The 27,246-nt window shown below is 44.9% G+C and overlaps 1 protein-coding gene across 1 annotated transcript in view; it reads left to right on the top strand.

The window, feature by feature from the left end:
• The window catches only part of LOC135256047 (phospholipid-transporting ATPase IA-like), a 107,522-nt gene that overhangs the window by 21,723 nt on the left and 58,553 nt on the right, over positions 1-27,246 (top strand). The window contains exons 8-16 of the mRNA XM_064337922.1: positions 165-234; positions 1,614-1,741; positions 4,547-4,637; positions 6,001-6,166; positions 9,638-9,765; positions 10,856-10,933; positions 11,779-11,867; positions 21,175-21,219; positions 26,881-26,923. Coding sequence (XP_064193992.1) covers positions 165-234; positions 1,614-1,741; positions 4,547-4,637; positions 6,001-6,166; positions 9,638-9,765; positions 10,856-10,933; positions 11,779-11,867; positions 21,175-21,219; positions 26,881-26,923 — 838 coding nt within the window. The remainder of the gene's footprint in view (positions 1-164; positions 235-1,613; positions 1,742-4,546; positions 4,638-6,000; positions 6,167-9,637; positions 9,766-10,855; positions 10,934-11,778; positions 11,868-21,174; positions 21,220-26,880; positions 26,924-27,246) is intronic.

The following is a 27,246-nucleotide window of genomic DNA, read 5'->3' as shown; positions in this document are numbered from 1 at the left end:
CTCGAATGAAATACTCATTATTGTTAAACTATTAAACAAATAAAAGGAGCAATAAGTTGATTAATACAGAGAAATGAATGTTTGATGCCGTGGCAGTTGGTCTTGTGTGTGTGTGTGCGCGTGTAGACTGAACACAAAATTCACCCTCATTCCTTCTTTACCAGCGAGCCCCAAGCAATGTGCTATATTGAGACCTCAAACTTGGATGGAGAGACAAACCTTAAAATACGACAGGTGAGTGCGTTTGTAGACGGTGTGGAGTTTTTTGATCCTTTGTATTCCTCTACAAATAATTGCATCACTCATGTCATGGCAGAAATTATATCCTAGGAAGCGCTACAGTTATACCAAGGAGGCCCCATTGTAAGATTCAGCTTCATAAATAATCATGCAACTACATGGCCGACAGTCGATTGTGTAAACCACTGTGACACAGCCTGTAGCTACAGCTCTCTACCGTTGTCTATATTGAAGTCATTAGCAATGCGTCAATCCTGTTGTGTACTGTCGGATTAGCATTGACACACAGGCCTATATGTCAGTCATCCATTAATCTTGGCACGAGGATTCGAGCTCAGGTGTCAAGTATAATGAAATGTAATGGCGGAAGTTTATTCTTTGTAGGGATTGTGAAGTATGATAAGGCTAAAAGCCCTGTGTTTCCAAAGGGTGTGGAAACCAGGCTAAGAATAGCGGCCAGGCTCATAGAAAGCAGGTGCTGAATGGCAGGTCCTGTTACAGCAGCGGCTCTCGGTTTAATAGGTTGTCAGGTACGACGCTGCGCTGGAGCGCACCGCCCACAGCTGGGGTCAGAACCCACTCAGCTTCTCGTTCCCAGAGGAGGGAGGGACAGTTCCCTCTGCTCCAGTGAGCCCCAAATCCGTGCTGTGCTGGAGGGGAAGGCCGGCAGGGAGGTCCCTGGATGCAGGGCGTCCTTGGACGCTACGCGTCAGGGAAACAACCAATCCATAAACCATTAGAATTGCTTGCGTTCGGTTCCTCGTGTAGCAATGATTAGGAAAAATACGGCATCTAAAACGCGGAAGGACAGATATAGCGCGTCGCTGCCGATGCTGGGCGAACTGATTTATTCGGTGAGAATATCGGAGGTGAAAAGTGTAGCAGGTGTGGGTAAAAGCCTGTTCGTCGTCAGAGATGGAAGGTGTGAAAAGAGAGCGGTGATAATCATTTGCTAGAGTTACATTGTGAAGAGTGCGGTGATGAAACCCCTGTAGGGCACGATTCTGTCACAATGATTTTGTTGTATTAATAACAACAAGATTTGTTATCTTGAGGAAATGACATAATGGTTTTAGGTCATTATAGTGAGTAGCAATGTGAGCTGTATGTATGAATGTACAGCCATAAACATCTAGCATTTAATTTCTTATGGAGTATGGCCAGTGTAATCCATCAGTAAATACAATTTTAAAACTCTGCACATCACAGAAGGGCACATTATGGCTTTGGCCTTATGGAAAAAATAAATAAAATGAAGGCCTCTGTTTTTAAGTGAATGCTATGTTTGACCTATGCAGAGTTTGCATTAACAGAGCCAAGATGGCCGCCCCAGTGTTCTTCTAACCTCTTCCTGCTTCTGCTGCTTTTCCCAGGGCTTGCACGTCACCGCGGAAAACAAGGACATTGACAGCCTGAGCAGGCTGGGCGGGCGCATGGAGTGCGAGAGCCCCAACCGTCACCTGTACGACTTTGTCGGCAACATGAGACTGGAAGGCCACAGGTTCGACAGACACTCGCTCTCGCATTGCTTTCAGGTCTGACCGGTTGGCTCATTTGGCTACAGGGTGGTGAACTTCCCCAGGCTTCTGCAGAGCTTCGCCTCACGTTCATAGTAGTGTTTCTGGACAGATTACCGGGTGATTCATGGGTAGGGGGCGTGTTAATTCCAGGTGAAGTACTCCTGTTGTTCTGTGAAAGAAGCTGCTTACCTAGAAGGTTCAGCATGCACAGAGCTCTTGAGTACATTTGAGTAAATTTCAGTGTAATTACATTTCCCCCCAAACCCAAGCACTTACTCATAAGGGTGCTCTCCACTTTCTTTGGCCCTGAATCTTAAAGTGCTTTTAGGATAGATGTTATTTTACCTTCCTCTTATTGGATGCACTATTTTAAGGTAATCTAATTTTTAACTTGTAAAAATTCCATCAGAATCAAAAATCTGATTCAGAGCCCCTGGCCAACAGACACTGGACTTGGGCTGTTTTTTTGTTATTAGCTCAATCCCATAGGTTTTATTTTGGTTTTAATTGAATTCCTCTTAATTTGACATCATATGATATCACTACAAGAAAGAACAATGTAGTGGTGGTTCTGTATATAACAAGAAAAACTAAGTAGATTTTTTTTCAACTTACTTCATAATGCCAATTTTATCCAATGTAATATTTTAATATTATGTTGTTGATGCATTCATTTTTTATGGTGTAAAACAGTAGAATTAGTTTTGGTAGCTACCGTAAAGGTTAAGGTAAAGTTAACTTTCTTGGGTTTTTATATTATTTCAGTTTTAATATGTTTTTTTATTGGCCTAGGCAGTTTTATTTGCAATGACAGATATTTTAGGTACTCACAAAAGGTTTATGATGAGCATACAGCTTTAGAATAGCTGGTATAAGAGCATTTTGGGGTTTCTGGTGTGAAGCAAGAAAATACACTTCTAGTAACTGCAAGCAGCTTGTACTGCAACATTATTTTTAGAGAGGCTATACTTCTGAACATATTAATTTTTTGGCACTTATTCACAATTATAACATAAATATAGCTTTTTATATCACACATAAATATCTGTTTCAGTTCATTCCAGGTTACAGGCACCATAGTATACTGTATCGTTCCAACAAGAAAGAAGATAAAACTTCATTTTTTGAAGAATTGGGTAATATATACACACATACAACCTGGAGGCATGACTTTGCTGTACAAGCCAGTTTCCAGTGACTTAGTTTGCCCCTATACTGACTACTGCAAAGCTGGTAGGTTGTCAGAAACATTTGTAAATGTCTCAGATATCCTTCATTGCACACAAAAACTGCCTGAGCTAATTGTAAAGATTCTCTAAAACTGACATAATCGAAGAAAAACTGAACTGTCCCTTTAAGAGGCATGAATTAATGAGCCTTACCCTTGGGTGCGTTGTCAGCGGTCACATGGCCGCTGGGGTTCCCCGGGCAGGGCTTTAGCCTGGGAGTTCTCAGCAGAGCTGTGAGAGCTGGCGCAGATGAGGGCTTCTGGGAAGGGATTAGCGTCGGCGGCGCCTCCGGCGAGGCTCCAGGTTAATCTGGCTCGAGGACGCTGTGGGAGTCTCCAGGCTGCCCTGTCCGCTTAGCTCGTCATCGTCTCCCCTCTTACCCAACTATCACCTGTCATCCCTCAGAGGCACAGGCCTCCCCCACCCCCACCTCCTAATACCACCAGCGGGATCGGCTGCTGTGATCATTATCAGCACATGCTTTGCATACATGCGTTGCACACCTGTGATGCTGTATGAACACAGCATGATTACAGATTGAATGGCTTATGCAAAGTGCGAACAGTCCCTCATCGTAACTGAATATATTATCAGTATACTGAAATAAATGTGTTACCAATGTATTGCAAAACTTAACAATATATTGGCAAATATACAAGTTACTTGTGCTTCAAAATATTGCAATATATTAAACTGCTGTGAAGTTTATTACTATATTTTCCAAGAAGTCCACATACCTATATAAATACTATTGCGTTATAATGACTTTGATTTGTCATGCCTCAGCTGAGTTTTAACTCATATGTTATATCTGACATGCTCAGCTATGTAATTGTTTAACACTTACATCGGTACAGATTTGAAGCATTAAATGCTATAATATGAAGCTGTGAACATATTGCATGTGAACATTTTTTAGTGCATTCAGCATATTTAAAGCACTTGTCTTGAACCCAGTATATTGATTCGAGACAGTGTGCTGTTTTTGTGTGCGCATGCATTAGTGGCACCTAGGGCTGTCGTTTGACTTCAGTAGTTTATCATATATAAGCATGTACCTAATCATCTTGCATCTAACTGGAGTTTGAAATTGAGGTTTTGTGCACATAGCTTATTTACAAGTACTCAGCATGGCACATTCTGTCGAGCACTACCCGCGTTTTTCTTTTAAAAGGAAAAAAGCGTTAGCACCTTTGAACACGGATGGATAAAGTGCTATCCTTTCCCTGTTACAAAAGTAATTGTTGTTTATGTATTTGATGTGGATGTTGGAATTTTCATTGATGCATTGTGAAGTGATTCTAGATGCGTTGCTTCTATGGTTACAGGACCTGCTCATTTGCAACACCTATACCAAGGTTTTTTAAAGACTATTTCTGGAAATACGTATGTGTATCTGGGGTAAAGTAAAAGGAAAAAAGTATTTACATAGAAAGCAGATGTTTATTAATTTCATTGAAATTATGATTTTTATTATGATTCTATTTGTGTGAGCACTTCTGAGCGTTTGTGACAGGTGGCTGACAGAACAGCATTCTGTGGTTTTTTTCACTCCAGCACCGTGCCACTGGGTCCAGACCAGATACTGCTGAGGGGCGCCCGGCTGAGAAACCAGGGTCACGCATCGTGGTTACACCGGCAGACACAAGTCTGCAGTAGGCTGCACCGGAGCGGCAGGCCAGCGCAGTCGCAGGAGGCTGGCGTGGAGCGCTGGCAGTGCGCAGTATCAGCATGGCAGGTACCGGCAGGCGCTGGCCGGTATCGGGTTTTTTAAATAACTTTATTGATTTTATAACATTTCATAATACATCAAAAAGAGCATACAAAAATAGATTGCATAACATACATCCCTTTACAGACCACACAAAGTTATATCTCAATTTCAGCCCATTCCAAGTCCAGGTCTCGGCAGGTCTCAACAGTCTCTCTGGCCAGCTTGTGCCCAGACTCTGTCTCATCATTTTGCCTTCAGCAGGGATTAAGGGAATGTCCATTTAAGTGGCCGTCATGCACTTTGAAACTAAGAGCGGCTTTCTCTCTGTAATGACCGAAGGGAGCCCCACTCATTTATGCTGTAATGGCACTGTATGTATCTTTATTTATGTCAACTGATATGTACCGTCTACTCGTTTTTCATAGTTTGAATGAATCTGTGGCTGACTCCTATGGGGAAACCGGTTGCATATTTGTAAATGACTTATACAGTACCATACTGTGTCATTCCACCACCATCAGTGGAATTAGATACTAAACCCTTGTTCGCATGGGACAAGTTTGACCCAAGGAGATCCTGTAATTTAATTTTTACTCATTATGTGGGTAATTGCAGCAGAGCATTCATACAGGATGAAACAATCCCTGCATTTTCACCCCAGTCACTGACCGTGTCCTGAATGTGAATGGGATATAATGTCAAATTAATAGAAGGATGTGATTCTTTTCCAGCGTTACCACAAATTCTTGCTTTTTGGACTTAGTGTTCCCATTTGTTTCAGGCTTTCCAAATGTGGCTGCTCATCCAACCAATCTCATGTATTTGCAAGATTTTCCTTGTCTGAGAACTTTTATTTTTTTCTTTCGTAAATTTGACTCCTTGCTGAGTGGTTGAGCATATGACAATCAAATCTCTCCCGCAGAGTGCAAATTGCGTTTTCTGAAATGTCTGTTCGGATTAGTATGATATAAGGATCTCTGAGTTCGATATACAGTAGGTAATCCTGGCTGGAATTTTTACTCTCCTGTTCTGTAAAAAATTATGGGCATGGAGGGTTCCTATGGGAATGAAATCACGGGAGTAGTTGGTAAAACTGGTCCTGTGCAATCTGAGCTTTAGTCATCTCTGGGATTTTCTCAGGAAATAATGACATTTTTGTTCTCCCTTGTTCCCTACCTCCATTACTGTTTTTTTCTGTCTAGGCCACATAAAGGTCAATTAAATCACAGTTCTCTCCTCCATTCCCTTTCTTGAACTTCTTTGCCTGTACCCCACCCCCCCTCTCACCGAATCCCAGAATACAACACGGCCACCCCTGAAGCTGTCGAATGTGGAGCGAATCACCAACTTCCAGATCCTGGTTCTGTTTGGCTGTCTCCTAGCAATATCGCTCGTGTGCTCCATCGGTCAGACCATATGGAAGGCGCGTCACGGCAACGACGCCTGGTACATGGACCTCAACTGTAAGAGCATCGTCCTCCGCGCCACGCCCCCCATTCCACTCCCCCCCCCCCTTGCCCCCACCCCTCCTCTCTGCCCTCTCGTAGTCCCGCTTTAAGCACACATGCTCCTCCTCAGTGTTTGCTCCTTTATTTGCTTGTGTGTACCTCGTTTGCTATTCTTGTCGTCGTTTTTTGTGTTGCTTTTCGTAAAAACTGTGTATCGCAAAACCACAAGTACAAAAGACTTCTAAGGGGAAGAAATGAAAACTGTGGCAGAATAGACCCCTCCCCCTTTTCTCCTCCCCCCCTCCCCCCAAAGTAAAGATAACGCCCCCACACATTGAATGAAATGGTTGACTATCTCAGCGCCCATGTGCTGTTTTTTATTTCTAACATTCTGTTTTGGTTTTTGTTTTCTTTGTTGTTGTCGTTTTAACAGCTCCAGGTAACAACCATTTCAGTGCCTTGGCCATCTGTGAATGACCCCCCTCCCTCTGTCCTTTGTCCCCCCCTTCCCCCCACCTTTCCCACCCACCTTTCCCCCCCTGAGTTAACACCTAACCGTAGCTCTGACTCGCTAAACAAAAGAAGCCCCTTAAGTAGTCACCCCAACTTTATTAAGGAGGGCCTAAGGACCCCACACATCAGGATCCGTAGCTCGTACAAATTAGGGGTCCCCAATCTTATCCGGAAAGGGCTGGCATGAGTGCTGGTTTTTGTTTTACCCCAGCACTACACTACCTGATTCAACTAATGAACTTACCATGGTCTTCAATCAAGACCTTGATTAGTAGAATCAGGTGCCTTGGTGCTGGAATAACACAAAGACCTGCACCCACACCGGCCCTTTTCAGATGAGATTGGGGCCCCCTGGTATAGATCCTCTCTAGTGCCTGATCCAGACAACATTTCTCCCCACCCTGCATCCGGTGACATGCTAAACTCTTTGCAAACCAAGGCTTTTGACCTTTTCTGCTAGCTAATGAGCACGTTTTGCTCTCGTCTGTTGGGCTTTGTCGTGGAAAGCTCTTCAGATCTGCCGGGTGTACGTATCCGTTCCTTTGTTTACAAGTAGTATAGCGACAGGGACAGAGCACGGCAACATTTGCCAAATGTCTGCCAAGCCTCTCGTTTAGTACTCTTCGATTTGTACCAAAGATGTCCAACCGAGCTGCATGATTGGGAGCAAGTGCCCCTAATCAGGCCAGGGATCTACATCTTTTTTTTTTTGTTGTTTTTTTTGATGATGTTGCTTGAACAACTTGAAGAGGCGACTACTCGAAGTGTAGGCCTAGATTAGTACTCTTTTGCGTAAGAGTTCAATAATTTCGGAAGTTCAAAGTGTACAAAGTGCTTAGCACATTTGCCCGATACACGTTTGCAAAACGTTTAGCGTCTCGATGAAACCATCTCTTTCTTCTGAACGGGTCTGTCGTGGAGTGATTTTTTTGATTTATTTATTTTTGTGCCAGATTGATTCCGGCTTGTTTTATGACCTACGCCTTAACCCCTCGTTCCTGCACCACAGTGTCTCGAACTGCCAAACCGGTGTCGTAGTGCTTCTCCTCAGCTCAGACGCTGTGGTTGTCAGGGGAAACAGTCCCTGCCGATTGTGACATCGCATGAGAGGGTGAAGTGGAGTCATAAAGCAGGTCTCCTCATCTTCAGATTGATTGTGTCCCTGAAAAAGGGGGTGTTTCAGTCTACTGCACATTTTCCCCTCTTTTGTCGAGTAAAGAATTGTGTGGATTGCTGCCCTGTAAACATGTCAGTTCTGCCACATCGTTATTTACTTGCACTGCAAACCACCTCCGACTTCCACCACCTTCCATTGGTTTTTAGTGTTGGAGCCCAGCAGAAAATACACCAGCGTGAGATGAAATTGTAATTGCAACAGAATGTATGTAGCAATAGCTAGCATGTAGTACAGGTGAATGGTTTATGCTTAAAAACAAATAAAATCCCATTAAAGTGCAGGAGAGCACAGGGAAATTGATAGTAATCCGACAGTAGATAGTAATTTAGTTTTATTCATAATGAAAAAGTATCATAAATTCATATGGAGTTCAGTGTAAATTAGAAATCTTTTCTGTCATATTTATGCACCAGGCTCTTCTTTACACGAGCAGAGATGGTGATAAAACCACCCATAATTTATGCTATAAAGCTGCAACACTTTCTGTTGCTTGGCTGCTAACTTCATAACAGAGAGATTCTGTGCAGAATGTTGTTTTTGCTGACCGTCAAAAAAAGAATGTGCTGATCCTGCATCGCACCTGTTTAATTTGGAGTACTGGTCCTCGCTGCAGATCTTTTAAGACTGTGCTGATGTGTAGAACCTGATGGCTTCTGCACAACCTAAAATGTGAAACCGGATACCTTGCGGAAAATGCGATGGCAAGGTTAACTTCAAAAAAAGTTGTGCTGCGACAATGGATGTATGCATGTGTAGGCTTCTGTGAAGTTTTTTTTTTTTGTCGATGTTCTAACCTGCTCTGAATCTGACACCTTGCAGTCAAATAGAACTTTAGATCCAGCAAGTTAAGTAAACTATAGACCGGTATTTCTGATTATTGTTCAGTTTAACATAATATAGTAAATCTCTGTTATCTACTTTAATCTACTAAAAATCAAACCCTGCTTATCCACTTTGTTTGTTGCTTTAGACTGAAGCTCCTACCTGCCCAGCTCAGGTGTAACGTTGTCACAATGTTCCTGTAACGTCGCCGCAACGTCACCACGTTGCCGTAGCCCTGCGGCTGCATTGTGAGAATGTTACGCATTGGCTGGGGTTTGTCTTGAGAAGTCCAGCACTCAGATTGTCCTCCTCCGCACTGCTAGCAAACCTCACCCCGTCCCTCCCCCCTCTGCGTGCTGTAAGTCATGCAGACAGCAGTAGGGTCCATCATTCCATCCTCCGTTTTTTTCCGTTTTTTTTTTTTTTGTTTTGTTTTTTATTTTCCGTCCAAAAACCTGTCGAACCGAGCGAGTAGCCGAGGCTCCAGAGTTGCTCGGGCTAACCGCGGTAGCGAGCGCCAGGGCGCTCGAGAGCCGGGGCTGAGGGAAAAACAGCCCTCGCGGCTCCGGAAGGAAGGAAAGGTAATACAGATCACTCCGATATTTCATGTGGGTCTCTCTGTGTGCTGTGGGATCGTATTTCTCCTTTTGATTATTTCCCTGCAGGACTTTCGGGGGGGTGTGGGGGGGCGGGGAGGGGGGGGGGAAGCTGAAAGGAAACCAAAGACATTATTATTATTATGACATGTGTTGCGAGCTTTGCGGCCGCAGCTGTGACATAACGACCGGCTCTCTGTGGAGCACCGCCCGCCGCTGAGGTGAACGCCGTTTCCGTGAGCAAGGGGGTTGTGAGGGGGAGGGGGTGGAGCAGGTGGGCGAGGAAGGTGGGGGGGGGGGGGTGAGTGGGAGGAGTATCAGAACCCTGAGAGCCCTTCAGATCCTCGCTTCCGCTGACTGGCCCCTATCTTCAAACAGATGGTGGCGCTGCCAACTTCGGCCTCAACTTCCTGACCTTCATCATCCTCTTCAACAACCTGATTCCCATCAGCCTGCTGGTCACCCTGGAGGTCATCAAGTTTGTCCAGGCCTACTTCATCAACTGGGTGAGCGAAAGGGCATGAGGGCTGGTTACCTCACGCAAGATACGGTCGTGACCCACTGGTCAATAGCATGGAATTATGAGCGAAAGAACACCAGCAGCGGCCATATCGATTTTCATTTGAATCAAGGCCTTCTCAAAAGAGCGGGAAAGTGCACTATGATCCTTCTGGCTGTAAGTGGCACCTGTTTTTCTGCATTTCTGCTGGAGCATCTGTGCATTTACCCCTGTTAGCCCAGTTAGTCCAGAATAGCTGCAACACTTGCAAAGCAAGCTGAGTGTTTGATTCCTCGGGATATTATGCCCCTAGTGTTAATAAAATGTTTCAGTGCTCCAAGCAAGTGAAACTGCAAACATCTCAGTTTCCCCTATAAGCAGACCAGCTGAGTTGCAGGTTTATGGAGTAAGCAGTGTGTGTGCCCCCCCCCCCCTCCCTTTTTTTGGTTTCGGGCAAGCGTTTGTTTGTCATGCTCCCCTTTGACATGTGTTGATTTGTTGTGGGGGCTCAGAAGGGTACCGACGGGGGGTGATGAACAGATCAGCGACGCCAGCCTCCCTCCTGTGCCCAGCATGACGGGCGCACCGCGGGAAGCTCCAAAAATAGACGAGGCGGAGCGGGGGGGCGAAGATGGGTCCGGCACGGGGGCACGTCGCTCCCCCTCCCGCCGCTAGCAGCTCTGCTGCTGATTGGCGTAATCTCGTTCGCGGTTCGACCCCCCGCGAGCGGTGGACCATGAGCGGAATCCAAGAGACAGCAGCTGGTTTAGACCAGGGCCCGTCTGGGCCAGCGGGTCGAGGGTCGAGGCGGGCGAAGTTTGGTCTTTTCACACCGAGACCCGCCGGTCAGGATGTCTGACTAGGTTTTGAAATGGCGTCACAGAGGCTGTGGGGGAGGTGTTTGGGGACAGTCCAGTTTAGGAGCTGGCATTAGATTCAGAGATGGAGGTTGGTAAACCAGAGCCTTCGCCAGTAGCAGCTGAGTCCGTGAATGCCTGCTCAGATCTCGGAGTGAGTGCGTGGGTGACTGAGCTGTAGGTGGGGGTTGTATGGACGGGCTCTCACCATTGTCCGTATGTCTGTCTGGTTTATTTTAGGATATGGACATGCATTATGAAGCTACCAAAACTCCAGCCATGGCAAGGACGTCTAACCTCAACGAAGAACTGGGACAGGTAAGCGCAGCCACACAATCCTTCCAAGGGCAGTTGTCAGAAAGTATAACCCTACTATCATGCGTGTCACCATGGCAGCCATTTCTTTCTTTAGTACAAACCAAGATGTCTCATGTCATGCCATCAAATACATTGGTGTGTTGCTAATGGGATGATGGGGGAAATGTGTCCGAGACGCACCAGGGTGTGCACTAATTTCCTTCCCCTGCCCTACTTCCTATCTGGTAAAACTGAGACTCATTTGTGAGCCAGCCTCATCAGAGGGGAACTGACAGCTCCGCCAAATCGGTTAAACACAGAACAGGACACGATGTGACTCACGGCACGACTCGGCCCAGGCCCCCAGGGCACAATTAAACCCCCTACAGCACGGGTTTAGTCTTTCTTACGTTGTTTCTCAAGAATCCCTCTTGACAGACTGTTTTAAGGCCGCTCTAAATAAACTGTTTTCTCTCACACCTATTTCTGTTTCAGTGGCTGAATTTCTTTCATGGTTATTTATGTGTCAAAATCAGATATATATTATGGTCAGGACCTCTGGCATTTTAAGTGGGAAATATATATGCTGAGAATATGCTGAGGCTCAACATACTGTTCAGAAGAGGAGCTTTCAACCCCGCTCCTGGTTTTTGTTGATACTCAGTACCTGATCGATCGAATGAAGTATTTGCTTCACTGTCTGCTCACCTAACCTGGTTTATTGCTGGTTTTACTGTGAGATCTAAAGCTAGCTATACCCTGCAGTGCACCAGAACCTCACGGTTAGAACCATGTGAGGCTGGCAGGTTTCATTTCATACTCTGTTCGTGTGTTGGTTTAGTGCAGCTTTGTTTGGTTTGTTTCAGGTGAAATACATCTTCTCAGACAAAACGGGGACCCTGACCTGCAACGTGATGCAGTTTAAGAAATGCACCATCGCGGGCGTAGCCTACGGGTGAGAGACTCTTATCACTAGCCCTGTTCAGAAACCACTGGCGCGAATCTGCTGTTTTTCATAACACCAAGAGGTTCGCATTTTAAAGAGCAGGCATTGTCCCAAAAGTTTTCCATGTGGTTTCAAGTCATCAATGTGGCTGATTTTCTACCTCAGTATTGTGTGTATGTCCAGATTCTAAAAGTTGAAATGTCATATCACACTTGCAGTGATAAAAAGTTCAAGTCACACGTATGTCCAGTCAGTGGGTAACCATCCAGTTCATTAATAGAAATGTCAGCTGTTTCTTAGATCAGCAAATTGCTTCCCTGAATATTCTTTAGCAGGCTGATAGTGAAGAGCTATGGGCATGGAGGGAGAAACTACAAGTATACAAATCACATGATCATCTTTCCTGTGGACTTTTTGATTTGGCTGTGCTTCATGTCCTGTCTTACCTGTTGTCTGAGGCTTCCTGTTTAATTTTTTATTTAATTGCAATTCCCTACTCGAACTGAAGCAACTGCTGTAGTTCATTGTGTGGGTGGAGTGCGTGTTGCATTGATATAGCAATCAGGATGCTCAGTAGCTTAAAGCATCGTTACTTCACCTTGCTCTTGATGCCTCTCCTTGTACACAGAGCTTTCCTTTAAATGGAGACATTCCTTAATTAAATCAGTTCTGATTGAACTGGTAATTTAATACAGACCTGGAGGTGGGAAATCTTGCAAGCTTCCTACAAGTGAAGTTTTTTAATGAAATAAATGCATTGCTTGTCTGTATGTGGCAATAGAAATATGAGCAAAAGCCTACCTTGAACAGATTTTTGCTCATTTTGTACATAAACATTTATCTTTTCTTTTAAAGTATTACATAAATATTCATTCACTTGGTTTGAAACCGTTTATGCAATATTTAATTGAGCTGTTTTTTAAAGGATTTTAAGGAGTCTAATCTATTTAGCTTCACTAACACATGCAGTATGTGGTCATGTGACAGTTCCTTCTCACTTTCGGAAAACTAGTTTTTCAAAGGTCATTGAGAATACTGCATTTCCAAAACATTGGGATATGCCGTGTTCTAAATATATCTCTGAAAGGTCGATGAAGAGAGGTGTCTGGTGGCGCTCATTAATATGTATGACCATATGAACGGTCTTATTACAGCTTCTCAGTCCCGTCCCTTCCTCCTGAAAGCTTAGGCTGAGCGTGCGTACAGCGAGATAGAGACAAACCGGTACAGAGTTACCCGAGTGTGACGCAGTTCTTCTGGAGCGGCGATTCATGAGCAGCCGCCATTTGGGCTCTGAAACGAACACTATGTGTTCCTGCGCTTTCCGCAACCGAATGTTACGGCAAGCAACACGACGCGGAAGCATGGCCCCGCGCGGCTCGGAGCGCGCTCTGTACCGCCCCGCCTCCTAGTGTTCTGCCATTTGGCGTGGCACACGCCCTCATTGCATAGAGCGCAATTTGTGTTTGCTTGATTCATAGAGCTGGATACCGACCTGTGCTGTTCAGGTTAGGTTCTTTACCCAGGCATGAAGCACCAGAGTCGAACCCGGTACTTGAACCTGCAGCCTTTTCAGTAGCGCAGCTGTTTAAGGACTACTGCCCACTGCAGCTCTTAGGAGCCCTGGGGTGCTGTAGCGTTTTCTAAGTAATACAATATTTTAAGGCTCCCTGCTGTGCAGAAGCACCACTTACTCTGCTGGGAAGTGATCCGTACTGAAGAGTCCGAGGGCCTTGATTTCATTTAACGGGCTCGATATCTGAAATGATGCAGCTGCATGACCTGCATGTCCGCGTTGCCGTTTCTTGCCCGGTGGGGTTGTCTGGTTCCACTTTATTATGTCATCAGACCGCTGCACTACCCCTCCCACCCACCCAACATCTCAGCACACGCTCAGCTGTAGCCATTGCGCACCAAACAACTCCCCGCCCCGAAAAGTAACCTCCAACCTTGAAATGCGATGGAAAAACAGGGACTTGGGGAGAAAACTGAATGAATTGAGAAAGAAACCATGGGAAGTAGATGGCCTCACATTACATATTGCATTAGCGAGTGGCTATTTAACCAGAGATGTAATAGATAATATCGTCACTCCGGATGAATTTACTCGTTTGGTTTCGCTTCACATCGTTCCTCTCGTTAAGAAAACACAGCCCCCTGAAGCTGGCTGGCGTGGTCACACCAAAGCGACCAAATGAGATTAGCTACTGCAGTGTCTGCTATCCCAATTTTCCCTTGTTTCTCCCTGTAATCAAATTTCTCGTGTGGCCACGTGGTGCCTTCTGGGAAATGGCATTATTTTACTGTAACTCGGCAGTAATAGATGACTTCCTGACATTGACGTGTTTTTTTTTTTTTTTTTCCTTTAATTAAGAAACCACAGAAATTGGCAGAGAGCATTTCTGGCTTTCTCAGTTATTTCTCTAACACACCATTTGGCTCCAGGCGCGAGATTTTAGCGGCCATAATAAATGGGCTTCTGTCTTATGTTTTCATCTCGTTATTTCGCATGCGTTATTCCCCACAGTTGAGAAATTAAAAGTCGTGCGCAATTTGTAAAAAACAAGACTGTTCATTTTAAGATTTACTCACAGAATGAAACTGTTCAGAGCATATGGGGGAACACACCCTTTTTTTTATCAGAATGTCTCTTGTAATACTTGTGGCCCAAAACAAATTGAAACTGTGGACAGGTAATAACATTCCACACTGTTTACACTATTTTATTTGATTTATACATACCTCACTTTAGATAGATGATTTTCAGTTTCCATAACTGAATTCCTAGAGTTTGTTGTGTGGAATCTATGTTTATGGCAAGTTTGTCTCATTTTGTCATTGAGGTGGCACTAAAATTTTGTCAGTGCTGGAAGAAAGAAACTTACTGTCCCCGTTGTCTGAAGAGAAGACCTCTTTTAACCACTATATAACTTTCTAACAGATCTATAATAAATGGATACAGATGAGAATGGGAGACTATCCAGCTCATCTACATATAATTTAATAACACTGCCTCGTTTGCATATATATTACTTATCGAACAGGACTGTAATGAATGCACATCAATATATCAATAGGGTCCCTGTGCGGGGAACTGGGGAGCTACAACTTCTTTTCGCCAACCAAAACAAATAAAAACTCAACTGCCAGTTAAATCACAGTAGAGTTGAGGATGAAGGAAGAGAGGCATGAGCAGTGGGGAAGCAGGTAGAAAGGGATGCTGAACAGGAAATTGGAAGACAAATTAAAGGCCAGGGCCCCCAAGTGTGCCATTTTGGCTCCATTTTCCATCGCTAACACTGTGCTGAAGGTGTACGTCCTTACACCCGCATGGCAGTCATTGGCACTTTTACGATTACCCAGCAGTCACTTCTTTTTCCTTAGCTACAGTGTCAGACTGTGTGTGTGTGTGTGTTTGTGTGTGTGTGTGTGTGTGAGTGTGACTGTTTATGTTCGTATTTTCACCTTTTAGTGTCAGAGAGCAGGACCTGGCTCAAGTGACAAACTCTGCTGGCGTCTGAGAGGTTTCCATATAATCAATAGTGGTATTAAAAGACAGCACCTGATTTCCCCACGGAAGAACTGATCGGGTTAATCCAGTGTCTGTGCCCTCTTTAAAGTAATCAGCTGGGTGCGATGGGCAGGGCTTCAAGGGGTGGGGCTTTGAACGTAAAAGGCCTCCCACCTGATTCCCGCCCGCCGCCCGCGGGACAGCTGCCGCCGGCCGCAGGAAGGAGGAAATCGCGTTAAAGGGCCCCGTCGGGCGTACGCTCGGTTTCCTCTTTTCCAGATTAACGCAGCTCTGAACGTCGATGTTGATACGTGCAGATACCAAGATACGTTAATGCCCGTGCCACGCGGACCAAAAATAGTTAATCTCCATACCCCCGCCACCCCACCCCCCATTCCGTTCAGAGCTCGCGTTTATTTTTAGGCCCCGGCTGGGGATTAGCGTGGGTGGGTTCTGGGTTTCAGAGCTTAGCGCGCTATTTCCTGCGATTGGCGTAATCCACCCTAAGTAGCGGTATTGTGTTCTCGTATTCGCCCACCTGCCCTTGACTGAATACACTTTCCTCTCTCCGACCGGCGGCTCTGGCCTCCGCCTGATCAGCCCGGCGGTGTGGCCACCTTGACGTGATTAGAAATAATTACACAGGCCGGCGCCCTATACAACTCGTACCTTGTATTCTCGGCTGATCGGATAATTGGCAGGTACAGCGTTGTCCCCAAGTGTTTGCGTGGGACTGAGGCCGGCACACTTTATTTATTTTATTTTTTAACTGAAGGTTTTTTTATACCTCTTACTAAAACGGATGAATTTCATTCGTCGATGCATTGGTCAGCAGTCTAAATTGAGAAAAGAAAGAGCCTTCGCTGCCATCTGTAATTGTGCATATCGGTGCTCGTTTATTCAAAATAAAAGGTCTCGCACTGGATTGTCATTCCGTGGAACCAAGCGCACATAGAGAGGATCCTTCTGCCCTATACGGGTTACTGGTGTTTTTGTGGTCTTTGTTTTAGTCGTATGTGACACGTGGGAGGGTATGGACCGTAGAGAGCTGCTCGTCCCCTTTTGGCTGCTGTCTGAGCTTCATTCTGCCTCCAGAAGCCGTGCGGACCTACGGGGCCATAGTCAGTGGCAGCCTCGCTCACAGTCACGCATCAGCGTTTTTTCTTGTTAACTTCATCAGGAGTAGCCTTCTTGAGAGAGCATAGGTGTCACAGGAGAGATACCCAATGGAAAACATCGCTGTAAGCGCCTCCTGTGGCCCCTCCCTTCCATACATTGTGTTTTTTTATTAATTTATATATTTATTTATTCATTATATTTCTTGGCCTTGGTCATTTTTTTCTTTTTTTCTTTCATTTCACATGTTAATGTAGTATTGTTATAATTTTGTTCTAAACACCGCACAATTGCAACGTAACTGTCATTGGCTAACGTGAGCGTGTCTGTGCCAGTGGTCTGGTCACCATCTTACAGGGTGACCATCCCTGGCAATGTGTCAGAGTAAAAGTCCTGACACTCCTGTGCAGTGCTATCATTCATTCAGTGAACTGCAGAGAGTTCCAGGATTATATTGACTGCGTTTAGGCTGAACCTGTAATTACGCAACTGGATCAATTATGAGGTTCGAAAAATACTGTTGACCTCTTGTCCTGATGTTCCAAGTTTTGGACTGTTTTGAGAGACTGGAAACATCTACAGAAGTGGCAGCACCTCTTATTCCTGTTTGGTTGGTGTTCTGTTGGAGGAGAGTTCTGATGAAAGGGGCCTTCTCTCTGTGGAGGATGTAGGCATTGCACATTTCAACATGTATTAAATGTAGATTATACATTTATAGTGAATAAAGGGTCTGTGCTTGTGTTGTCAGTGTGCCTGTGTGTGCCTGCGTGTGCCTGCATGTGTCTGTGTGTGTTTGTCTGTGTGTCTGTCTGTCGCATGTGCATGTGTGTCTGTGTGTGTGTGTGTTTTCAAGAAATGAACAAGGATAAGAGGTATCACATAAAAACAAATGAATCTAAAATGTTCCAATGCTAAGCAGCGGACTATTATGTTGTGGTGAAAATCTATACCTAAGTGCTCAGTAATAATGGCAATGAAGATAATTACCGAAGGTCAAATACCAGTAGGTATGGTGTATGCTAAAGTGAATTTACATTTGCCTTAATTAACAGTAAATATTTCTCATATTCTTCCAACATGACATTGAATGCATATTGAGTTGTATTGAGTAGCTGGGTACATGAGTGCTTTGTAATTTTAATGGCTCTCTCTGCAAGCATTTGATTCTAGGGACGAAGGTAAGTGATGACTCACGGCCATTTATCATACGGGCAGATGTGTTGTGATCCAGCCGTTACAAATATGAATGGGTTTAAATATGCTTCAAAACATTATGGCTTTTGAATGGAAAGCTTGAGGGCCATAGAACACGCATAATTTATTTTAACCCTTACATTGCAGGATCAGGTTCTCTGGTCTTACCTCGTATTTTTGACATGCTTTCATTTTCTATATGTTGGCCCATAGGCTTTTGGTCTGTTTGTTCTTTTTGCTGCTTACATGTTGTCAGTGTGTCCTCTCCTTTTTCGAACCAATACTGTGTTTCTGCCGTTGCAGAGGGAATTGGGTTTGTCTTTTTTCAGTCATACTGGGTTAGTTTATAATAATGGATTTTTAAAAAACATGGTGTCAAAGAAAGGTTCAGCTTATTATTGAACATTCTGTTCCTTATTTTTTTGGACATTTTTTATCGCTGTTAGAACTCGGAACTCACTTCCAAAGACATGGTATTACTTGGGGTGGGGGTAAGGGTTGGATGTGGAGGGGGGGGGCATTCTCAGGCCGTTGCTGCAGAAGAGTATGCATGCTCAGTCAGCCTACCCTGTATAAATAAAGGGTCATTTAGATTCCCTGATAGGCTTGTTGCAGCCAGACACCATTCCTTTTCACTGCGTGGTCTACTGTCCAAACTGCATAGTCATGGTGCCGGAGGACTGCAGTTGTTGCTGTGTTGGTACAGGCAGGCTGTTGGTGCCCAGTTAATCAGATGTATCAATGTTACACAGTGAAGCCTGTGTTACCACAGCGAATACCCTGCACGTTACCCCGCCAACCAGTCAGTCAGTTCGTAGCACGTTTGTTAATGTGCTTTTCAACAATTGCATTTGCTGAGTGCTGGACGTCTTCCATCGGGATAAATCTAAGGCCAGATGGGGGCAAAATGATTCCCGCCCCTCGTGACAGCGGTCGGGAGAGGACTGATTGCTTTGGGTCCCGTCTCTTTGTTCCGTCTGTCTCGTTGTGTTCCACTGGCAGTACATCCTGTGCACACACCCTCTCCTTTGGTTACACCCACGCATTCATTTCCATTGCTAGCTGTCAGTCATCCCCCCGCCCCTCAGTACCGTAGACCAGCTGGCGGAGTACGGTAAAAGTTCTTGTGCTGTTTGTACACTGCTTGATCCGGTGCATCACCCAGGAGCAGAACTGAGGTGACCTTTCAAGACAGTGTTTCATTCCTGATCCCAGGGAATTACTGTACATGTTTCTGTGGGTCCTAGCAGAGCTGTGTCTTTAATTCATTTTGATTGATCTGTCAGTTGAATTCTGACCGGAGTTTAACATCGCTTACCTGAGGCCTCATTTATAAAACTCTTTGCAGACTTCATACTAAATTGTTGCGTACGCACAAAAGAAGAATAGTGCGTTCGGTCAAAAAATATCCTGTTTCATAAAACCATGCATACGCTGAACTGCACACAATTTTCTCTTTAATTCACAATCAACTTTAAATTTAGCACGTACGTGCAGAAGCCTAGTATCCCTCCCCATTAACTCTCACAATTAACCATTAATGGCTAATGGGACATTATGAATATGATATGCATTTAAATCAGTTTGTCATTCAGATGAATTGTCAGAGAGAATGGGGATGTCTGGCCACAAAGCAAAAAGGAAACTCCACGGAGTGTAAAATGAGATGCTTGTTATGGAGGAAGAGGCCAGACGGCCTATATTTTTTGGCGGAAATAGTTGTGGCATAAGCAATAAAAGAAAATTAGTGGAGTAGCAGCAGGTCACAGCTGCCGAACCATTTCAGAAATTTAAAGTGGTTGGACATTAAAGTGGATGCAAAGAAGCACATTGCATAAATGTCCGCTGTAAATTTTATAAGGTTAGATAACCATGGCCAGGAATTAATGATAATTATTGTGATTAATTGAGTCACAACAGTTACTAGCCTGTGATGAGACATTATTATATAAAATGCTATATGATACAATGATACTTTATTGTCGGATTACACACAAATGTATCTGGCATCTTATAGCGGCACAGTTTCACATAGTTGCAAAGATGAAAGATGCAACAACTTTGTTTTAATAAATCCCAAATCTGCTTCTGAAAGTGGCACATGCGTCTTTTTTGTGCGTAATAAATGAGGACGCAGTTCTCCGCTTTAGGTTATTTGTGAAATAAATTAGTTGCTGGTAGTTTTTTTTCAAACAGCGAGGAAACGCAGCGTAAATTTATTTAGGATATTTATGTTCATTTGTGTCCCTGTAACAAATTAAGAGCGTTTATCCTGATCCTTCCAAAGTTGTGCAAAAGGGCCTAGAGCTATTAATGAACTTTGTTTAAGGATAAGTTATGAAACATGGAGCAACTGACTGTGTCTTGAACACTATATACTTTTTTATTTTCTGTTATTTATGGGTCCTTCAGAATAAATACATTTTATGAGTCCGTCTCTCCCACTCACTGCCTAGCTCCCACTGTAGTGAGTAGCGAAGACATTTTACCACTACCTTAAAAGTCTCTTTTTTCTTGTTATTGGCACTGATATACCACTCATGTATTTTTTTCCACAAAGCACTTATAGCAAATTATTTTGTGATAGGCCAAGTAATGGTCGGTAATCAACAGTTCAATCAACTTACGCTTCAAACAAGTTTTAATGAACCTGTGTGTGTTCTTTGTATTGAGTCCCTGGGGAATCTCTGCTGTTGAGAAATACGGGCTTAAAGCATATTTTATGAGTGTTTGAATGTAAATGATATCAGTATCAGTTTCACTGGGCTTGGACTGCTGCGTGTCTTGTTTATTCCACATACAGTGAGCTCCTGTTTGGGACAAAGACATATTTATTCTTGATTTGGCTCTGTACTCCACAATTCACTTGTGGCTGATGTGCGCATTCTCAGGCTTTATTAAAGGGCATTTTTATACATTTTGGTTTCACCATGTAGAAATGACACCACTTTTTGTTGCTTTAGCTGTACATTTGGGATCAATGTCTTGCTATAGGATGAAGCACCGTCCAATGAGTTTGGCGGCATTTGTTTGAACTTGAGCCAATGAGATGCTCCTGTACGCAACAGAACTCATTCTGTGGCTGCTGCTATAAGCAGTTTACATCATCAATGAGGACAAGTGAGCCAGTATCTGTACATGCCCAAACCATAACACTCCTGCTACTATGTTTCACAGATGTGGGGGGCGGGATGGATGAGCGCAGGTAACATGCAACATTTGGCCTCCACTTTTTGCTCTTGCCCTTGCTTTGCACATACAAGTAAAACAAAAATACCCTTTAACAAAAGCTATAAATCTGCAATTTAACCACATGTGCATTGTTTGACTACAAATCTAAAATTGTGGAGTACAGAGCCAAGTCAAGAAAATATCATCTTTGTCCTTAACATTATGGAGCTCACTGCAGATGTCGTACATATTTATCAAAGACACCTTTGGCTCTGCATCACACTGTTTTGCTTTCTCCCCCTTTTTCTCCTTTGTAACCCACAGCCACTGTCCTGAAGCTGAGGACTTTAGTATGTCAGGGGATGACTGGTAAGACCGCCTCGGTAGTGTGCTTCTGCCTTGTTGTGTACTTGCCGTTTTGCATTGTGGGAAATGTGATCGATACAAAGGATGCTGGGCCGTACCGCCACTGCTTCTGTGGTGCCTTAATACTTTAAATGCATCATATTACAGCAGAGTGAAGCGTAAGAGGTTTTCCTCTGCTTATCAGAACAACACCGGATTTCAATGTGATGCCAGGACTTGCCAAACTGATGGTTTAGAATTTAATAATCAGAATAGACTAAATGGAAATGTTATGTGCTGGGATATGTATTTCCTTCTGGACATTTTATTGTGAAGGCACTTGTCTTCTACAGATCTTGCCAAGAAACCATTCTCATTTCTGACTGGTTATCAAAACGTATTTAATGGATGGCAAAAGGTTTTCTCTGTTCATCTGAGAAGGGTTTGTTTTAAATAAGAAACACACAAAACAGGAAAAACACTTTCCAGCTTGTCAGTAATTTCATCGCTGATAAAATTTTCACTCTACTGCCAAAGTTAACAGCTTCCCAGTTAAATGATTGAATGTGAAATGGTAGGGGTGGCGTGATTAGGGGTGTGTATAAAATAACTTGCTGATGGGCAAGTTTTGCCTGATTCACTTTATGATACCACTTCTTTTTATGAACCAAAAGCCACCTCTTTAAACAAGGGGCTTTTCGGCTATTTCAATAAGCTATTTCCTCCCCACTCTCTTAGTGGGGGAAAAATATACTCTCGCAACCATTTAATGTTTTGAGAGTATATTTTGAAGTGACTACATATTTATTTATATGTAGCTACATGACATTTTAAGGGCACTTGCTGAAATTGCGCTGTTGTCTTATTTATTCTGATGGTTTCCACCTGTTTTTGGGAGAGATAAGATATCGGTGACAGGGAAAGATAAACATGCAGTAACACGAAACAGAAGTTCCCACGCAACGCACACCAGCTACACGCCATAGTCAGGACATCTTCCAGAAGCGCTCCTGTCATCGCCCTGTTCAAAGCTCAGGGTTTTTTTTTTTTTTAAATGGGGAACGGAAGACAAACGATCTGATTGGCCATTATGCATTCTCATCTTCACCACACCTACGGGTAATGTAATCTGTTCAATCGACCCCTTTTAAAACAGCCTTACATTCTACTTGCTGTGAAAGTAGCACAGTGCTATTTTACCCCCCACCCCACATGTGTTTGTGCCACTTGTTAGCGGTTATGAGTCGCCATAGCCTGTGCATTGTCAAAACAGAGCCCCCTGTGTCGTTCCTAACGTTCCGTGCAGGCGGGGATACAGTCCTAGCGGAGGTGCTGTTCAGAGCTAGCGCGCCGCGACGGGCTGCCACTTCACTGTGCTCCGCTGGCGCTCTGAATCACAGCATGACGGCCCCTCCTCGCTTTGGATGGGCGCCGGGTGATTGCTTATTATTAGCAAGCCCCGGGCCAGCCGGATATTGCCCACATGAGACAGGGCGGAGGTGGAGGACAGGGGCAGGGGGGGAGGGCTTCTAGAAGGATGTAGCTCTGATGCGTTAGCTCTTAAGGCGCTCTCTCTCTCCCTTCCTCCCCCCTCTATCTCTCTCTCTCTTGCTCTCCATCCCTCGCTCCCTCTTTCTCACTCACTCTCTCCCTCGCTTCCTCTCCCTCTCTCTCACTCCCTCTCTCCCAAGCTGTTTCTCTCTTCAGTTTTATGTCTCTGAAGTAGAAAGATGGGCTGTCAGGGAGAAGCCATGTGCAAATATCAGCCTGGTACCCCGAGCCATAAAAAAATAGCTAAGAAAATAAATATCAGAAGTCATTTCTTTCTGGATAGTGCTCATGAATAATAGATACCACCAGCCATTGCTGTTATACAGTATGGTATATTGCTTTTTTCGGTGATATAAGGAGCAAATATGAGTGGCTGAATAGGCACAGTAAGTGTCAGACACTCTCCGCCCTAAGAATATGAACCCCGCCCTAAGAATCACCCCAAATTGCCTCCATTTTCTTTTGTGCCTGCTCATGCTTGGAAATGACCCTAGACTAGAGCTGCAGTTCTTGGTGTAATGTTTGCATCTCACAATGTACATCAGCAGCTTGGCAGGGGGTTGGCACCGCTAGGATAAATTTAGCAGCGGCAGGCACGACTGCTCAAAGGACTGCACGCGTAGTTACGCCTTCCCTTTAGAAACGCCACGTGTGGTTCATTCTGCAGCCCCAGCGTATGGTGAAGCGACAAGGTTCTTCTCACCCCCCTCCCTTCGAGATTTGAACTGAAAGCTACAGTTGTTTTCATTCTCGCACTGTGGGTACCACCCCCGAATCCCCCCCCCCCCCGCCTCGCTCACTGCTATCTCCCTCGCAGCTCTCCCCTCTGGCGTCGGCCGCCCGGCCCTCTTATGACCGTGCCCGGTACGGCTCATTCCCGAACCAAGTTCAGGATGTTCTGGGCGTCGAGAGCTTTCTGTTGTTCGCCCACAAAGTACACCGCCACCCGAACCAACAGTCCCACAAGCTTCAGCGCACGTTAAAGCCCACACAATAGTGGGCTTTCAGCTCACAAGCCCTCCCTTGGAATACAAGAATTATATTTGTTTACTGTTTCGTGTCTGCACAGGGTTAGCATTGCATGCTTTCTATGTCATACCAAACACTTTGGTTTATTTTGTATTTTTGGGAGTTCTTTTGTTCCTGTGTTGGTTTTGATCATACTTTGTTGATATTGATGCCTATATTTATCTATCATTGACATCATCATCTGTGCAGTCCACCACAAGCTGCTATGTCACAACAGTATATACCGTCCTTCTGAGACCTGGCAAAAAGATTTTTAGTATTCAGATTGTTTGATATAGTACAAGTGTCTTGGATGACAAAACATGTTGCAGTGAAAATATTTTCAAAAATGTATTTTATTTTTATTGAATATCCCTTGTAGTGTAGCATTGTAAAATGTATGGTCCTTAAGGTTAAGAGACTATGTGAACTGGCGAGTCTTATACTACTATGTACTTTATTCAATATTTAGCTATTTTTCTAAATTTTCCATTTATACAGAGCACAGTGTGAAGATGATACGCAAAATCAGATTTACACTGACTGAGTTCATATTGAGATGCCTAACGGTAGCATGTTTCATCCATGTGAATGCTGTATAAGATGTGTGCCTTCTCCTCCTAGCCTGGGCTCTGTCAGGCCATTGACCATTGACTCTGTGCGAAATCAGTGCCAGGCACGCGGTGTGATGGCATGCTGATGTCCCACCCCTACATCATTCTGTAGCAGGTCACTGACTTACCTCTGTCCAATCACCATACATCGGGAGGAGGGAATAGTTCCGAAAGCTAACGTATCAGCTGAGAAATGCTGATCACGCCAGAAGCCCCTTAAGAGGCAAACGTCTGGTTGGGCCCGTTGATGCCAACGCCTGATTTTACGACCATTGGCTGGCATGCATCATCCACACTTTTTAGGGTTTTAACAATAGCAGTTTCTCAGACGGTAGTCCAGGGGTATTCAACTGACACCCCAGAGGCAAAATGTGGCTCGACACTGACAAAGTCTTGGCCCTTTTGATACAGTTATGATGCATCTTAATAATACTGTGTCTAGAGGCTGGATTTATTAAAGGTTTTAGCACGTGTGGGCCCGAGCAGCTGCTTTCCCCTGCGCGTTGAGTACGAAATCTCCCGCGCGTCTGCCATCGCTCCAGGAAGGGGGGTAATCGATAACGGGGGCGGCCCCAGGACGGCTTTAAGCCCCTGAAAAATCCCATCCCGCCGAGACGACTCTGGCAGTAACACCCTGAGCGTTCGGCTAGAACAGGGCCCGGGGGTGGCGGTAATCTCCATTTAAATGCATGACACCAGAGCCACGGGGACGAGCAGACCCGGGGGGGTCGAGGGGGGGGTTCCAGGGGCGATGGCGGTCCGGGGAGGAGCAGGAGAGCCGTGATATTCGGGCTCAATAGCAAAGACCCTCTAAGCCCCCCGAAGACTGCAGATGTCACGGCTGCATGACACTGATGCCGGAGAACAGAGAGCGAGTGACTGGTGTAAGCACTGCGGAACGAGGGGGTGGGGAGGGAGGGGGGGGGGCTGGCAGAGCGCTGCTGGCCGACGGAGGCTTTCAGTCCCCAGACCTGCGCTCATCCATCACTGCCGAGGCACTCAGTGTCTGCAACAGGGCTCTGGAGGCTGCTGTAGCACGCGAGCTACGAGCCCTACGCACAATGAGACATCCCCGCACTGCTACTGCAGGCTCTGTGAGGCGGAGCCTGCCACCAGGCTGCAGTGGCTACTACAATCACTGCCAGTGGGCTGAACATGTCACTCGCACACTGCACAGAGCTTTCATTTGGGCTCCAGCCAATCAGAAGGCTTCCTCAGAGGGGCTTCCTTCAGGCAGGTTCGGCGTTACCTTTTCAGTAACACTGGCTTCTTAAAGTTTAATTAAATTCCCTGTGGCAGGACATTCTGTCGTGATTGATGGAGTGATGTCACAAAGAGCCACCTCTGCCCTCAGGAAGAGCGGTCATGTGACGGTCCCAACAGTTACCGTTCTTCCAATCTGTGCATCGTGAAGACATAAAAGTGCCAAGGGATGGGCCCTTGAGTCAGCAAGTTGAACCCCTTTCATCTGATTGGCTGGAGCCCAAATGAAAGCTCTTGCAGTGTGCGAGTGAAATGTTCAGCCCACTGGCAGAGACTGTAGTAGCCACGGCAGCCTGTTTTCAGAGCATGGTCTTCGGGTGTGATGTTCCTGCAGATTGTTGCGTTTCGGCATCTTGGCAGGCTTCCTAGAAAAATGGCCGCGGGCCTCAGTAAGGCTCCTTGGAGATGAGAGGGGGTTTTGCAAACAAATAGAAGGTTAAACAACAGTTCAGAACCATGTGTTAAATGTGCTACCTTTTAAAAAAAGTGGTTTTCACAGGGCTGCTATGAACATTTCATCGTGAACATCAGTGAATTAATAACTGAACACATGAAACTGTTAGAGGAAATAAATACAGCATGACAAACTTAATATTAACTTAATATTAATTAATTAATTATGCTTAATATTTTGCTACAACGTAACCCAAAGAGCCTAGAAAACACATTATTCAGTGAAAAACATATTCAGTGTCTGTTCTAATTATTAATGGTTAGCTAGCTGGGTCTGAAGTTAAAAATGTAGAAAATCTCAGTTTAAAATGTATGCATGTAGAAAGTATGCATCTGTATCCATCTGTGAGTGTAATCTTCACCATTCTGTTTCTTTGCAATGTGGTGTTAACAGCTCATCCACGCTGTCTGTGAGAGTTGTCTGACGTTGCATAACCTGCACCTCTATTTAAAGCCTTTGCGCCTCGCTCGTTTAACCCTGAACGCACGTGGTATTAGAAAACACGTGAAACCGGCAGCGATTTCTTCTTCCTCATCAATCATGGGTCTGCATAATCGCCCTCGCAATCAAGCAGATGTGGTCTGCCCCAGTCTGTGGGGGCTTTCCCCATATGTTTTTTTCTGGTCTGTGCTCAGTTGAATGAATGCGTGAAATCTCTCTCTCTCTCTCTCTCTCTCTCTCTCTCTCTCTCTCTCTCTTTCTGTATCTCTCTCTCTCTGTCTCTCTGTATCTCTCTCTCTCTCTCCCTCTCTCTTTCTGTATCTCTCTCTCTCTCTCTCTCTCTCTCTCTCTCAGGCACACTGCGCAATCAGCTGAAGAAGGGGGCTTCAATGATCCAGCTTAGGGAGATTTCCCAGACGCTGAGCTCTAGAATGTCTGCAGAGAATGCGTAAGAGGGGAGAGGGTCAAACTAGTGCTAATGTGCAGGAGCAGAGAATGCGGTGTAATCAGTGAGACAGGGGTGAGGTGCTGCACTCATCACACAATGCGTCTGCGAGGTTGATGAAACATAGCCGTATGTGCTGCACTTCCACATGCCTCTGCGTATTAAACATATGCCCGCCCTTTAGTACCAGGGGGCACATTGATGGATTTTTAGTCGATGGTGCTAATTTGTTCAACTGTAGTCATGCATTCCAAGGGCACCAGTGATGACGTACC

Source organism: Anguilla rostrata, chromosome 5 (genome assembly GCF_018555375.3).
Source record: "Anguilla rostrata isolate EN2019 chromosome 5, ASM1855537v3, whole genome shotgun sequence".
Taxonomy (NCBI): Eukaryota; Metazoa; Chordata; class Actinopteri; order Anguilliformes; family Anguillidae; genus Anguilla; species Anguilla rostrata.
This window is presented reverse-complemented; position numbering and strand designations above follow the sequence as displayed.